The sequence below is a fragment of the Excalfactoria chinensis genome, chromosome 2 (genome assembly GCF_039878825.1).
Source record: "Excalfactoria chinensis isolate bCotChi1 chromosome 2, bCotChi1.hap2, whole genome shotgun sequence".
In the NCBI taxonomy this organism is placed as follows: Eukaryota; Metazoa; Chordata; class Aves; order Galliformes; family Phasianidae; genus Excalfactoria; species Excalfactoria chinensis.
The window spans coordinates 111,414,448-111,430,478 of record NC_092826.1 but is presented as its reverse complement, the minus strand read 5'-3'; the positions used below and the strand labels follow the sequence as shown (position 1 = coordinate 111,430,478).

The following is a 16,031-nucleotide window of genomic DNA, read 5'->3' as shown; positions in this document are numbered from 1 at the left end:
TTGATCTTTAAATAGATAGGAAGCATATAAAACGAATGTACGTGGCATGTAAAGCACAACAATAAACCCGTGAGAACAGACGGACACATCGCACTCAGAGGAATGATGTTGCAACGTGCTGCACTTGCCATGTGAAAAGGAATCTGTGCTTCCGGCCTTCACCTTAAGGGAGTGGTCAGAAATGTCATATTCATACTTACCTGCCCTGTTGCCACACACTCTTCAATGTACGCACTATATCTCTGGGAGATAATCTTTCGAGCTAGTTAAAGGATCTACAGGCTAAGCCTCCTTTACGGTGTTGTCTTCGTCTGGCTTCTCAGGACACTACTCTTTCTCCTCCTTCACGTGGAAATTGATGGACTCCATCAGAAAACCACGAGATCCCTTCTGCCCACTTCTTTTCCTATCGTACTTATTCTATTCCTATCGTACATCCATATAACGTGACACTCCTGAGAAGACAACGCTGTGAAAACTCGAGCTGAAGACTAACTAGGGGCTATAGGAGCCTGTGTAACACCTACACAATGAATGTGCTGGCATTCACTGTACGCTCGTCTAGAAACACCTGCCCAAAACAGAAGCAGATGGTGCACTCACCTGCACCGCTCACTTGCCTTAACACGGAATGCAACCCTTGGAGCGCACTGGGAGACACTGTTGTGGCAAAGTGACAAAGCAAAGCACTAACACTAACAGAAACCTCTTCTTCTTTTTTGTTTTTCTTTTTCTTTTTTTTTTTTCAAACATCTTTTTATTAGCACAGTAACAAATGCAGACTTCAGTAGCCCACAACATACAACCAATCCACCGAGTGACTCCTATTCCACGCCTTACAATTAAACAGCTTAAGGTATTTCACTACAAGTTGCCATTAGTCCTGATTAAAACCTTTATTCTTCTCACAAAGATAGATTGGCTTATAAAATAATACATTAGCTACTTCTCATTTCATATATGAGGCCGTATATCCCCCTCTCCGTATCGCAGACCATGAGATGACAGTCTTTAGAAAGGATTTGTTAAATACCAATGCGCCCTCTATAGGGGAAAAACAATCCCAACATCTTTTTATTTTACAAAATAACAACCAAAGCAAAACGAAACAAATGAACAAACCCAACTCAGACCAAAACAAACCCCTCCAGAACCAGAACAAAAAGCAAAAAAAAAAACAACAAACAAACCCAACCAAACAGTGTGTAGAGTCTTGGAAGGACTTTTACATAAACGCCAACATATGTACCTGTACAAAATCAAGCTGTTTTACGTATTGCGAGCAAACTGAAAACCAAAGGAACCTAAGTTTACATTCTTCTCGGTACTATATGTGAGCTAATATTGCTGAACTAATTACAGTCTTAAAATATGCTATTCCCAATTCTAGCTGTCTACTGTAGCAAGATACCTTAAGTTACAACAACAAAATCTTAGGAAATAAAAGACTGAATAAAATCTGTTATAGAAATACCCTACTCTTTACCAGCACCCTCCCTCCCCCCCCACCCCTTCAAAATCATAAGCAGCTCTTTCCATCACAGACAAATAATGTAAGTTTGACAGAAATCCAATTTATGTAGCGTATCTTTTGGTCCATTGTCTGGCCATTCTGTCATGCTCTGCTCTGTTAGTCATATACTGAGTGGCAATGCTTCCAACCAGGGGGTCGGCTGAAAAAGAAAGAAAAGAAAGACTCGCTTATTTCAGAAGGGTGAGAATTTGATGCAAGGGAATAAAGACAAGCACATCACAACAACGCAGATACACTGAATCGATGGTCTGTACCTTCATCAATTTGTGTTTAGTTATGGTAACGTACAGGTCTATCACTTGATCAAATGGGAAAGGCTAACTGAAGTTTTAAGGAGGTTAAAAGACAACAGGCCAATAGTGTCACCCAATAGTTATATTCTGCATTCCTGAAAGCTTTTGCTGATTCGGGTGTTTATTTTACCTCTTCTAAAAGTGCCAGGGCCATACTCACTGCTAAGCGTGCCTGTATGGACATAAATCTGCCTTCTAGGAAAGATCAGATCACGGGGAGTGGTTTTATTTCTATAAAACAATTATTTGATTACACACAATGCAGCACGAACTCCAGTGTTTCTCATTTTGTAGAGTCTTACATAGGATTATGACCTCTGACACTGACTTTGTAAACAAAGGCATATTTCCCTTAACTCATGTCGATAAGGGATGAGGTTAGGGAAGCAGAGGATGACTTTTGGTGTAGCTGGTCACCAGTTTTAAGCAGATGATGGAAAGTAAAAGGCAAATCCAGTGGTTTTCACAGCTGCTTTTGTGTCTTTCATAGCTGCTACCCAGTTACTGCAGTTCTACAGAGCTGTTTAACCCTCACCCTAAACGAGAGCAGGCTTAGAAAGGTTAGGAGCTGTATGAGCGAGAAGCACAGCTTTCCCAGCAGCTCTGCCTGCAGCACAGGTGGGTGCACAAATGCCACCTCCTCCAGCCCCACTCCCTGAGATGGTGGGATGAGATGGGGCCAGGCGTGGTTGCAAGGCAGTGGGAGGCTGGACAGGGCGCTTACCCGGGTTGCAGTCTGTGAGGAGGGAGCAGATGGAGAGGAGAACTTTAGAAATGGTTAATGCTGGACTCCAGTTGTCTTTTAAAATGTCCAGGCAGATGACGCCTTGGCTGTTAATGTTACAGTGATAGATCCTTGTCCGGAACGTTACCTGCAAGAAATGACTATGAGATGGTGTGCCGGCATCACACGGCACCACACGTGACGCGGTAATAAACGATTAACAGCCGTAATTCTGATTTAAGAGGCAGTAAAAACCGAACTGAACCCAGCAATAAACGCAGAGGATCCCACGCCGGCGGAACACGGTGCCCGCCAGCCCTCTGTGAGCTGCGGGGGGGGCTGCTCCGGGCCCTCCCTCGGCCGGACGCGCTGCCCGCGCCCTCTGGCGGCGCCCGGCGGGATGAGGCGGGCGGGAGCGGAGCCGGCCGGGAGCGGCAGAGAGCCCTGGTGTTTTAACACCGCACAGCGACGTGTTTCTCCTCTCGGGCTCACAGACACTTGTAAAAGCCTCCCGGCTACGGCGGGATGCTGCGCAGCCGCGGCCACTCGGAGACGCCAATTGGATTTTATTACCGTTAAATTTAGGGGATGCAACTGAGCCGGGCAATGCGCCACACGAGTTATCCGAAAGGGAAACAAAAGCACCACAAGACATGGCAGGGGAACACAATGCAACCTGCAGCAAGGCCTCACTGCGGCGTGCTTGATGAACAGCGACAATAAATTTGGTGGAACTCGCATGAATTGGGCTAATCTGCGTGAATAAAGGCTGTTGGGCCCACGTCCTAAATCCTCTGCATTTGTCAGCTACCCACACCCACAGATGTTACTGTCTGTTTATAGGTCATGGGGGTACTTGCGAAACGCACTCGGTAAGCGCGTGGTACGGCAGAACACCACGCTGGTGCTTTCCCTGGAGGTTAACCCAGCCCACACATACAACCTGACAGTCAACCCTCGTGGGTTTTCCTCCCCCCTGCAGTCTTTCTGATGCAAACATTCGGCTCACAACGTCCCTATCCCAGGCTCCAGGAGCAGGTGTGGGGTCACATCGCTGCAGAGCTCAGGTGCCCCCCAGCTTTCCCCATCCCACAACCATCCCGCTTTCTGATGCACGGAACGTTCCTGCTGATTTTGCTTTCAGGCTCACAACTGCAGCTACCTGTCACACGGTGGGCACCCACACCGCACATGCAGGAAGACTTTCCATTTTGTTCCTTGCGAGTTGCTTGGATTTTACACTAAAACGGGGAAAGAACAAAGGAAAACAACCACATACACACACGCACACCCCTCCTAACTCCCTACGCTTTTGCTCATAGTAAAATGTCTGCAAAAAAACAGACGTACTTGTCTCCCACACCTTCTGCAACAAGCTGCAGCTCCAAAAACAAGAACCCCTGTAGCTGCCTATATAGGGAGCCTCAGAGGTAAAGCAGGCAAGAAACCAGAGTGATGTTTGTTTCTGAGATCATCTAATCCTCATTGAAAGAGCAGCAAGGACTCTTTACAGTCGTGTGTACACATCAGCCTGAACACAGAGCAGATGTGGTGATACCTGCCCTAAACCATACTGTTTCCTGTAAGAAAATCCTGAAGTCTGTGGCATCTGCAGTTGCTGGTAATGGTTCTGTCTTTGGTTCCCAAGCAGCCCTCAGCCCAGCCCACTGATTGCTTGCTATTTCTCTACTTGACACGCTGCTTTGGTCCCCTTCCAAGAATGCTTCTAAATGTAGGTGAGGTAATAATTTTAACAGATTAAACGCTTCCAGAACGGAAAGCGTGGAGTATTTCCAAGTTGATACAATAAGGACCAAATTAACAGGGAGGTCAAGCATTCTAATTTGTAAAGGCAGAAAGTAGTTAATCCTCATTCTGAGCAAAGAAAAAAAGCTAAATACTGAAATTGCAGAAAGCAACTTAGGCAGTCCCTCAGTCCAGCTAACTAAAAACTGACACTACAAAAGGACTAATCATATTTGCCGCCAGGAATTACACTTACTTTTTTATCAGCATTTGGGAAGAAGGAAAAAGAGGAGTTGGGGAAGAACTCCTGTATATTTGAAAAACAGCCATAAAACAAAATCCTTGAGGGTTATATTCATGGCACCGGGATGGGTTTTCTCCGGTTAGAGAAGCTCTGCCTGACCAAAGCACTCGGAGAAAAAGCCGAATTTGTTTTCACTTAAGCAGCAAGTCAGAACTTGGATGGCGTGGGACACACGTAGTCCAACTGTTTGCCATTTGCTATTTTTGCTGATGGTATAAAAGCCAGCCATGCAGGGAACACAAATGAAGCCAGAGAGGGAGGAGGAAATGCAGGCCCGCTTAAAAATAAAACAAAACCGATGCTTAAAGTATAGTAAACATTGACTTTAAAGGGAAAAATAAATAAATAAACAAACCAACCCATGTATAAGTATATTGTGTGCCCCCAGTGGCGCAGTGGTTTAAGCTGCTGCCTGCGGCACTGGAGGGCCCGGGTTCGAATCCCCCCCCTGTGGCGCAGGGGTAGAAGTGCCGCTTTGCTACACAGGGGGCTCGAAACCCGGGAGTTGGACTCGATGATCTCTAAGGTCCCTTCCAACTCGCACGATACTATGATACTATGATACTATGATACTATGATAAGTAGCAGATTCAGACCTGAATCAGGAAAATCTGATTTACTTAGAAGGTAGTAAAACGTATTTGGGGGTCAAGAGAACAGCATGAGGAAGAACAGAAAAATACAGCCTAACAGAACAGTCCTCTGGGAGCATCTCACCTGAGATCACATTAGTGCAGTAACTACAGAGTTAAGCACAGCTTTTGGAAAGACACAAAGCTAATCTCAACCCTACCCTGAAGCGATAGCAGAGGTTAATTTACACAAGCAGTAAAATGGGAGTAGGGGGAAGGAAGTGGTTAGAGGTTATTAATATAAATGCACAAAGCACACACCAGGTCAACACAAGATACAGTTTTCACCTCAATAAATAAATGAAGTTTAACTGAACTGTAATGCAACGCTTGGGAAAATATGCAAGGTAATAGTACAAAAGAACAGCAATCGCCATGAGGATTAAATACTGAACTCTTTAAAATCTAATTATTTTTGTATTGGATGCTGAATCCAGGCCCACCCAGCTTGTGCCCAACTCAACTGCTATCTGAAACATAAAGGCAAAACCAGAATACCACATAAAATGAGTAAACATGAAAGCGGAGAACAGACTGATACTAACGTCTTCAAAGCGCTCTATGGAATGCTCAGTAAATGCAAAATAACTCCATTATATACATCATTAGGACAAAGGAGAGAGATTTCTCTCAATGAAGTTCCTTCTAATGTGCAATACATTTCCAAGTCAAACGTTATGACCTTTAATTTATCCAGCCTCAGGTACAGTTCCTCTCTTTACCCTTCAAGGAATATAAATATATCACTTCCAGCACGGGCCCTCTGGCTTTCCTACGGCAGCATCCTCCCCCAGAAGTTTACTCCATCAGATTAACATACTGAATCAAAGCTTCAGCTGGAGCTACACTCAGTCCACAAAGGCTGCACCTCTCTATCCTTCATCAAACACTTTAAGGATGCCTATCAAGCATCTGTTAACACTGGCTATTCCTCAGCATCATCTCTCACTGGTGTTCCTCTGGGACTGGTAGCCTGCCAGGACGATCAGTTTCTTCCCACTCAATTTATAAGAAGGTATATCCCTTACTGAAAAGTCATTTCCAGGTTAGGAGATGTGCTCTGCTACAGGCAGTTTTGTTATGGGCAGTGCAGAGTAGGGTCTGTTATCCTAAGCATTACAGAGGATTCAAAGAGACAGCAGAAGTTTTCCTCCACTTTTCTTTGGAGCCTTGCCAAGGAAGAAAGATTCAAGGGAAACTAATTCTTTCACTCCAGACAGCTTAATCTTTTCAGAGGTCAAGGCTTTCAAGATAGCCTTTGACCACTCTACTACTTTACTAGTGTTCTGTGATCAAAATGATACACTGGGTTTTGTTTCAACTAGATGTTTCTTTTCTTCTTGTTTTAAAAGGCAAATATAGGAAGTCTGTGGTAACCACTTTAGTCCTGCCACTTCTAAATGACTCACAAGCAGTATTTATCAGTTACTGCATCTGGGCAACCTGAAATCAACAAATTCATAGGAGGAAAGCAAGAACAATTTGATTGTATTTTCCACATTATTGCTGTTTAGCACTAGCACAGGTATAAGCATAGGAGACATGGTAAGAATTCACGTTTCTCAATCAAGGTTCTTCATTTAGACCTGGTGTCCCCAAGCAGTATGAGCACATTGTAAGACTACTGCTATTCTGCTATTCTTTCTCCTACATCCCATCTCCATGTGACTGAGGTGATTACTATTTTATTTGCATACATACATGTGGTTTGTAAACCAGTTTGGGCTACCGCTTAGATGAAAGACTCCCTTTAAATGCAACTGCTACAATACAACAAATCTCTGTTAAATAAGCATTTTCAGGCCTCAGTTAGCACTGCCTTTTCTATTTTATTTTATTTTTTAATTCCAGCCTTTTCACCTGGGTGAGGGTTTAGATCCAAAGATAAAAGCAATGAGATCACCATCCCAGGCACAGAACAGAAAGTAGGGCTGAGCAGGGATGACACAACTGTAACTTGGTTTTTGTGTCAGGGAACTTCGCACTTGGTAGGTACGTAAGGTCTGCTAAGGCATCACGCTGAAGAAGCCTGAGATCCTTCGGAACACAGGAAGCAAAGACAAGGCAAAGCATACAAGGGATAATAAAACTCCCTCTTCAAATGCTTACTAGGCTCTAAACACAAAATATTGTGGATAGTCAGACCAAAATATCCTGTACAAACTAATGAAAAACAAAATGATGAAAAACTATTCTGAACTGAATTCAGCTTTAACATAAGACAAGAGGGATGCATCCATGCCATCAGAGAGCACCCAAAGAATGATGGACGGGTGCTTGGCAGAAAAACCTTTACTGAGGTCTAAAAGTAGGCAACGCTGTTTGTGAATCTGAGCCCTAACTTAGGGCTGGAATTTAAAGTCCTATTAACACTACCAGAAACTCTGTAGTTAGGCTAGTGGGAATAGATAACACTTTTTCTTTTATTCGGGAAGCATATCCATATGTGCATAACCAGCACATCGAGGGAAGGGATCGTCCTCCCACTCTGTTCTGTGCTGGTGCAGCCTCACCTCAAGTACTGTGTGCAGTTTTGGGTGCCACAATAAAAGAAGGACATTAAACTATCTGAGAGTGTCCAAAGAAGGGCTACAAAGATGGTGAAGGGTTTAGAGGGCAAGATACATGAGGAGCAACTGGGGCCCTTTGGATTGTTCAGCCCAGAGCAGGGAAGACTAAGTGGAGACCTTATTGCAGCATACGGCTTCCTCATGAGGGGAGCAGAGGGGCAGACACTGATCTCTGCTCTCTGGTGACAGTGACAGGACCCAGAGAATGGCACAGAGCTGTGACAGGGGAGGGTCAGTCTGGGTGTTGGGAAACAGTTCTGAACCAGAGAGACTGTGGTCAGGCACTGAACAGGCTCCCTGAGGCCATGGTCACAGACCCAAGCCTGCCAGAGTTCAAGATGCGTTTGGACAATGCTCTGAGAAATATCATTTGAATTTTGAGTGGTCCTCTGTAGAGCAAGGATTTGGACTTGATGATTCTTGTGGGTCTCTTCCAACACAGGATATTTTGTGATTGTTATTCGTGTGGCTGGTATAAGGAACTAGCCTGGTCTCCACTGAGGGCCTGGACTAGTCCTTTCTATTACAGACTAGATTAAAGTCATCTGAGACAGTCATTTACTTTATCACTGCAACTACTTTTAAGAAGTTAAACATACACATAAGTGCTTTCAAACACAAGGCAAACATGAAGCATATACACCAACCAACCTCTTCTTAAACCCAACTCTCTTTCTCTGGCCAAGCATGTAAACCACAAGATAACATTCACTTACACTGGTATTTGCCTTGTAGCATTAGAACAAAACAATGTTGGAATACAAGAGCTTCACAAATATAACACGCCTGCAGAAAAATTTGTACAGTGAAGTGAACAACTCAAGTACCCAACAAAACAGAAGAACTAAATGCTGCTTTAGAGTTGTACAAGCGTACAAAACCATAATGATTATTGTAACTGAGTACTTTGAGGTACAAGTTCTTGCATTTGTATCCTTTGCCCTCTTCCAAAGTTTATTTACTTTTTAGTTTCTCAGACCTGTTTTGATGCTTGCATTACCTGCTTAAGATCTCTTAGAAACAAAAACAGGAGGAAAAAAACAAACAAACTGTAAAGTAGGGATGAAGCGGACTGGAAGAGCTATTAACGTTAGTTAACAGAAACCAGTGTAATACCTGAAGTGAGCTTAAGCTCCTTCTCAACCAAAACTGGCTTTCACGTGAGCTGCATTCCCCTTAATACTGCCTGCCACTCAATGGTTTGTTAAGCATTCATAACAGAAGATACAAATTACAGGTCTCTTACCTTTGGAGGCTTGAAAGGATATTCTGGTGTAAATGTGATGTCAAGAAAGAAAACACCTCCCTCGTAGACAGAGCCTGGGGGTCCTAGAATGGTCGATCTCCATTCGTAGATGTTATCACCTTTGGGGCCAGCACTAGGAAATAACAAAACAAAACTGGTTTAGAAATATTATTAGAGTGAAATAAGGACGATCTCTTCCATTCACAGATTATGACGTGAAGGAACGTTTTCAGTGCTACACTTCATACATCACCTGGAGGAAAAGCAATTAAAGTAAATGAAATGCTTCCAGAATCTCAGAAATCTTACCTGCATCCATGAGTGTCCCAGACCACTTAGCAAAACTGAGAAATTAGAGGTGGTGTGTGTTTTTCAGCTTATCTCACCTGACATTCATAAATCATCGCTGCCCAGAACTCCTCCTGAACAAGCTACAACATCTCAACACAACAGAAAAATCTATATTTCAACGAACAAATTCCTATCGTACTTCAGAAATGACTGCACCACTTCCACCTTGATATAACTGCACCACATCAAAGACCATGCTAAGGAAATTTAGGATTTATGTTCATTCTATTGATCTGTATTCCTGTATTAGTCCTAAACCATGGTTCACTGTGCAATTGCATGGAGGGAAATACATATGTGATGATACCCTTAAATATCAGAATTTTCTACACTTGTATCATTTTGTCACACTGAATTCTAAAATGAAGCCAAACTCATCCCACAGACCTTGTATTACAAAACTGCTTTTTGTGAGGAGAATTAAAATCACCACGTCAAATGAAAACACCGCTTTCTTCAATCAGCTTTGTCTAATCCTAGATTCTCTAGATACCAGCAGCTCACAAAGAGCAGTACAAACTAAAGGTGTTGTAGAACACAAATGTCTGCTTGCTGAAAAATTAATTTTACTGAGATCCTCAGACACCCGTACTCTGCAGTGTGCCATATGTCTGAGTATTTCTAAGTACAGCTCAACCGATAAAGCCATTAATGGTTTAGGATTCTACTGCTACCTTTTTCTTCCTGCGCTGCTATGCTAGTATTTTATCTACTAAATGCTAGAGCCAAAAAGTCCTTTTGCACACAGTGAGGTACTGACACAGCTTTTTCCACCGTGTGTGTCTTTGATTTTAGAAATCTCCCCTTGTTCTGAAAGGGCTGGACTTTAACACCCCTAACACAAAACAAAGGGCCAAAATAAGACAGAATGATTAAAGCACACAAACAAAAAGGTCCTTTTCACATCAGAACAATCATGGAGAACACTACTCAAGAAGGAAGACAATCTAATAAGTTCAATAGGGACATAACAACACGCATTTGATTAATGTGAAGGGAACCAGAGTAAGTTCTAGGTGCTAGTAAGTGTCACAAATAAACACAGTTACAAAAGCATAACGAGAGGGATGTGAGACATGGGTTTTTTTTTCTACTCTTCGCAGTACTGCTGAACATGTTCTTGATAGGGAGAGAGAAAGGAAACCAGCTCTGTTATCAAATCTCTCGAGAATTTTATTTTCAGATTAAACAAACAAGTCCTTAACATTTTGATGCCAAATAGTTCAACGACAGTGAAACTACGACTAACAGTATGCTTCCAGGGGTAGAAAGCATGCAGGAAAGCAGTAAAAGGAGACAGGATCTCTGCACCATCTGCTGGGCAAATATAGCCCTCTTCACAACACAAAACCTCACACAGCTCTAGATCTGTACTAAAGAAAAGGGAAAGCCATCCCATCCCAAACATTCCTGGCATCCTGCTTCACCTTAATGACTCTCCCTTGTCTTGTGCAGGTCAGTATATTAGGGCACTCAGTACTCTCCAGCCACCACTTGTGCAATAGGCTGGAATAGCAATACGTTTTGACAGGAAGCTTTACCTCTTGAAAAAGGCCGGTTTAACTGTGCAAACTTACTGAAAAGGACTCTCTTGGACACCATTCCAAGGAATCACCTCTTTATGCATTAGCAACCTACTGACATGCATCGTTGCTCCCACCTCACCAGTGATCATCCTCTCTTCCCTCTGCTAAGGATGGAGCTAGTGAACAGAACAGGTCCTTGAGCTTTGTTATCAACAATTTACTGCTGGAATTTACGTCACAAAAGCTGTCAATTGGGAGCACTTCAGCATTCAAGAAACGTGATGCGTGATTAGCACTGAATACAGCCCTCTGAACCAATAAGACACATTTCAACGTCTCTGTATTTTATTCCCAGCTCCAACCCAAAGGACTGTCAATAAAAGAAATCCCATAGACTTAAAAATAATATAACAGTGTTAGAAATCTTTTGTATCCTATTAGGTTTCCAATTAGAGCTCTCACTGCACGCAAGTAACACACTGCTAGATCTCTGTATTAAAAAAGTGCAACACCTTTGTAAGACATCAGAAAGCTTTAACAGTGATGTACCAAGCTTTTTTTATACATATATAATATATACATATATATTATATACAATTATACATATAATTTAATTAATGGAGCAAAACAGCTGCAGATGTCCTATTTTTTACATATTAACATTGATTTCTCACAAAGGAAAGACTGAAAGAGGGTGATGCAAGTCAGCTTCAGAGTGCAATATTGCCTGAGTTTAAATAAGGATTAGGTAATATCAAGCAGCTCAAGAAGACCTAATCTTAACAGAAACAGAAAGATAATGGAACGCAGCATAAGTGCAGTGGCATTAACTTTCAGTAGAGATATAAAAACTCTCAAAGGTTAAAAGATTATATGTGTTTTTTGTTTTAAATCCTTGCAATTATCTGCTTCAAAAAGAAATTCACTGATGCATAGATACAGGGCTCACAGAAACAGCTCCCACATTCCCTGCTGTGTGTCACCACTGCTCATATTAAGTGTCCAAATGTACTAATGCAACATTTTGAAGTTGTCCAATGCGTAACCATTGGGAATGGAATTTTAACTGATTAAATAGCAACAGTTTCCACCTCAAGATGAGAGAATGCGAGCTATGTATGTCTATATTAAGCTCAACAGCCCACAACATCTGCACTTCCAATGAAAGAAACGAAAGACTGACAATACAGACTGAAAAATTACATCTGAAGGAAAACTGGAAAAAAAAAAGAAAGATAACAACATCAAGTCCATCATTACAGTATCACGCCGCATTGTTACACAACACTGTAGGCAGGCATCTCTCTTCCCTGGAAGAATAGTGACACACTCGGTGAAGTTGCAATGTGCTCAGTGACAGCTAGTCCTGATCGCCCCCAGCTTGCTGCTAGCTCGTCTGCTGCAGTGTTACAACTCCTGTCCATAGGAAACAGGGCAGTGCAATGGTTGCATTTGGTCAAGGACTCTAAATCTCTAAGTCTAGAAGCAGCGTTCTGAATCTCAATAGTGAATGCAAGGCAGAGAAACTCAAGGCACACAGAAGACCAAATTCAAAGCCCTGCCTGGGCAAAGCGCCAGCCAGCCTTGTGTCACTGTGGAAAAAACAAATCTAGCTCTGCCTTTCTTTGCAGGTGTCACATTCTTTGTCAATTTAGAAAGCAAACAGGTAAATGAGAAACGTCTGCAGTATAGGCTAGGGAGCAGAATAATGTCCAGCTAAGAAGGCTGCATCCTTAATGCCTTGTGATACAGAGGGAGAAAAGCAATTGTAAGCAGAGGACTCTGTCTCAGAGATTCAGGGTCCAAGGAGAGGACACACACACATATTGTTTTTATGTACTGAAAAGGCTGAAGTGACAGATAGGGTAGTCTGCAAGAACAGCCAGCCTGTGGCTTTCTGTGTTACATGGGACAAATAAAACCCCTGCCTAAAGCCCTCATTACAGGAGGCTAACCTGATATTTTGTACAAGCAAACTCAGTTAGCCTTCTGCCCAGGCACTTCTGGGCAGATCACTTAGAACACCTATGGTACACAGGGAAGGCAGGATTTTCTGCCGCTCACTGCATATAGCTCATGGATGACAGTCCCCTTACACACCACTGACATTCTCCTGGAAAGTCCCAGGAAGAAGTGACTTAAAAAGCCTACCATTTACATCAACTTTTGGAAACTACCTGGGCCTTTTTAAGAGCTGACCAAATGGCAACATAACCTTTTCCTCCAGTAAAAAAAAATGCAGTCCCGTGAATTGTCCAGTTTCTGTTCCTTGGGACAAAGAAAACATGCAGCAGTGAATCATTGTAGTTAGTGACAGATTAATCAAAATCAGGCAATGCTACAGACACAGGGCTAATAACCTGATATATCAAAGAAATATATATTCCATTTCTTAAGGAAACTAATTCAGCCAAGTAGTTTAAAATACCAGAGCTGGCCGCCCATCAGGACCATAATAAGTACAATTTCACAGTGTGCTGAAGTGATTAACAGCTAATGAAAGCCTTTGAGCAGCAAAGCAGGTAGGCATAAAGGTCTCTGGCAGGAAGCAAATGAAGAGTCTTGCATAGCCACTGAAAAACACTCATAGAAAACCCTTCATTCAGTGAAATTCTGCTCTACAGATCTTTAAGCAAACTATGTTAGAAATGAGAATGTCCAAGAATAAAGCGAAAGATAAACAAAAAAAGCAAGCAGCTGATCTTTTGGACATAAAGTTAATGGAAAAACTATATTAATACATAGCTTTTAAAAACAAGTTGACAACACTTACATATGCTTTATCTAATAAAATGCATTATAGCTTCTATTACTGCAATACTGATATTCCATACACATAATGGACCCCACTAGGCTAAACACGCTACAGCGCTTACAAAGAACAAAATTGTTTTACAGAACCTCATTATGTTTTTCAATTATAAAATAAACATTTAAGCACTACAAAGTTATTAGGAAGAAATCTGATCAAACAAGACAGAACTAGTTGAAAGGATAACCCGGATCATCCATTTTATTGCCAATTCTTGGTGATATAATTTAAAAGCGGGATCTAACTTTCCCTGCCTCCATTTCTAGTAAAAAAAACAAACATTAAATACAAGGGAAGAAAAAAACCAAACCAACAAAATCCCTCCTAGGCATCCATGGATAGTGAATGGCACCATACTGAATTACCACGTGAACATGTGAGCCAGCACAACAGTGCTGCTATATGCAGCCAAGATTAGCTAAAAACGATGGTCTGACCATAGATGAGATGCCTATGAGCTCACTGAGAGATGAGGAAAAAAAGGGGGGGGGGAAGTTGCAGCTGGCTATAATTAAAACATAAGGAGGCAGCAAAGGAAGGAAAGGAGAGGTAAGGGAGTAAAGATGAAACATTCTATTGCAGCAGCAATCCAAACTACAGAATTGAGATATCAAGACTTAATTCTCCATCTAATGCACATTCTGGGACATGGTTTTCAAGTACAAATTAGTAAATATTATTCTTTTTTGTTGTAATTCACTGAAATTACCATCTTCAATTGAAAAAGGTAGTCACAATATTTTTTGCTCAGAGTAAGTACCTCACAAATCCCACCACATTTCCCCACAGAAAAGAGCACTCACTACATTTCTGTTTTAGCATCCGGGAAAGCTTTTCCCTTAAGTATCAGGCTAATGTAAAATTGGGGAGGGAGGTTGAAAAACTGTACATAAATTGCACAATGCTTAAGCTGGAGGATAAACTGTGCAGTGAATTATGTTCTCACGGGGTTAAAAAGGAGCTAAATAACTAAATAGTTCTGATAATGGAGCTGATAAGGTGTTATACAGAGATTTATAGGACTTCAAGGAAAACTGTATCAGGGGGATTTCTTTGGGGAAAGAAAGAAAGAATGAAAAAAAGACAACTAGGTTTTTATATATAGTTATATATAAAATACTTGGCAACAAGATCATACAACAAACATAAGAGCCTGACCCTTGCCAAGACTCCACTCTTCTAGGCTAAAGCAGAAAAATAAATGCCCAGGAATATTTGCATGTTCAAGATGTTCACCTGAAATACTTCAGCCTTTGCAAAATATTGCTGTGCAGTTACTACTCAACTACTTCATAAAAATAATTGAATAATTCTGATGCAAAGTTTGATTTTTAAATCAGGCTTCAAAGATTTCAAATAAAATCTCACTTAACAGGGAGGTCAGGAGGAGACTTATTATATTCTCAGGAGAGTGCTGCAGCTCTATTTAGTTTAACAATAATCATTTCAATTTAGAAGCAAGTCCTCATAAAAAGGTTCAAGCAAAATTAATCCATTTAGCATTGGTTCCAAAACTGACAATAAATCCAGCCTGCTCAGCTCCCAAGGGCTTCCATTTTCCTTCACACTGGCTTCTTTCTAGCTTCTCTATGTCAAAGAACTGAAGTTCATCCTATTGCAGATAGGAACATTTTCAAAGTGTCCAACAAGACTACAGAGAAATGGACCACATTCGTAAGCAAGTCTGCAGCTTCACTACAATATGCAAATACAGTCAAACTTTTAGAAGTTAATGATATTATCCCCATTGTATGCAAATCTGTTTCTCTTCTCTCCTCATAGGTTGACACCTTGACAAAAGAAGAAGAAAATTAAAATGCACTGGCTTGTATTTGACCCTGTGTCTCTCATTAAATAATTCCATGCACAAGAAACAGCAAAACAAACTGGGAGAGAGCAGAAGAGAATCTGACTTGCTTAACAGTTAGCAATGGCTTATTTAAAATGACAAGAAGATGAGATGGTAGAAACCATGCTCTGCCAACTTAACCTTGTGTTATTTTTACAACAGTTTCCTTCCTGCCATTTGTCAACTGGTCTGTTAGCTGCCAACACGGGGACAGAAACTCCTTTACATCATCAGACATTATTTCCAAATTTAGCACTTGTGGCACAGATGTGTAATTTACAATTGGTAAATTGTAAGCAAAAACAGGCAGTGTCGGAAATGCAGCGTTTTTGCAGTTAACGCCATTTTCTTGGAGCCTCCTCATTTTCCAGCACATTTCTGGTGGTTCATATGGACACGTCACTAGTAAAACTATTTGTTTCTGTAATTTTCATTTTTTTTGGT

General features: G+C 41.6%; 1 protein-coding gene across 5 annotated transcripts in view; it reads right to left on the bottom strand.

The window, feature by feature from the left end:
* Window positions 1–751: 751 nt before the first annotated feature.
* LOC140248872 (ubiquitin-conjugating enzyme E2 E1) overlaps window positions 752–16,031 on the bottom strand; it is a 44,343-nt gene continuing 29,063 nt past the window's right edge. For all 5 annotated transcript variants that reach the window (XM_072329965.1, XM_072329967.1, XM_072329969.1 and 2 more), the window contains exons 4-6: window positions 9,050–9,182; window positions 2,552–2,699; window positions 752–1,673 (exon numbers count right to left, since the gene is read on the bottom strand). In XM_072329965.1, the coding sequence (XP_072186066.1) occupies window positions 1,576–1,673; window positions 2,552–2,699; window positions 9,050–9,182 (379 nt within the window). In that variant the 3' untranslated portion in view covers window positions 752–1,575. The remainder of the gene's footprint in view (window positions 1,674–2,551; window positions 2,700–9,049; window positions 9,183–16,031) is intronic.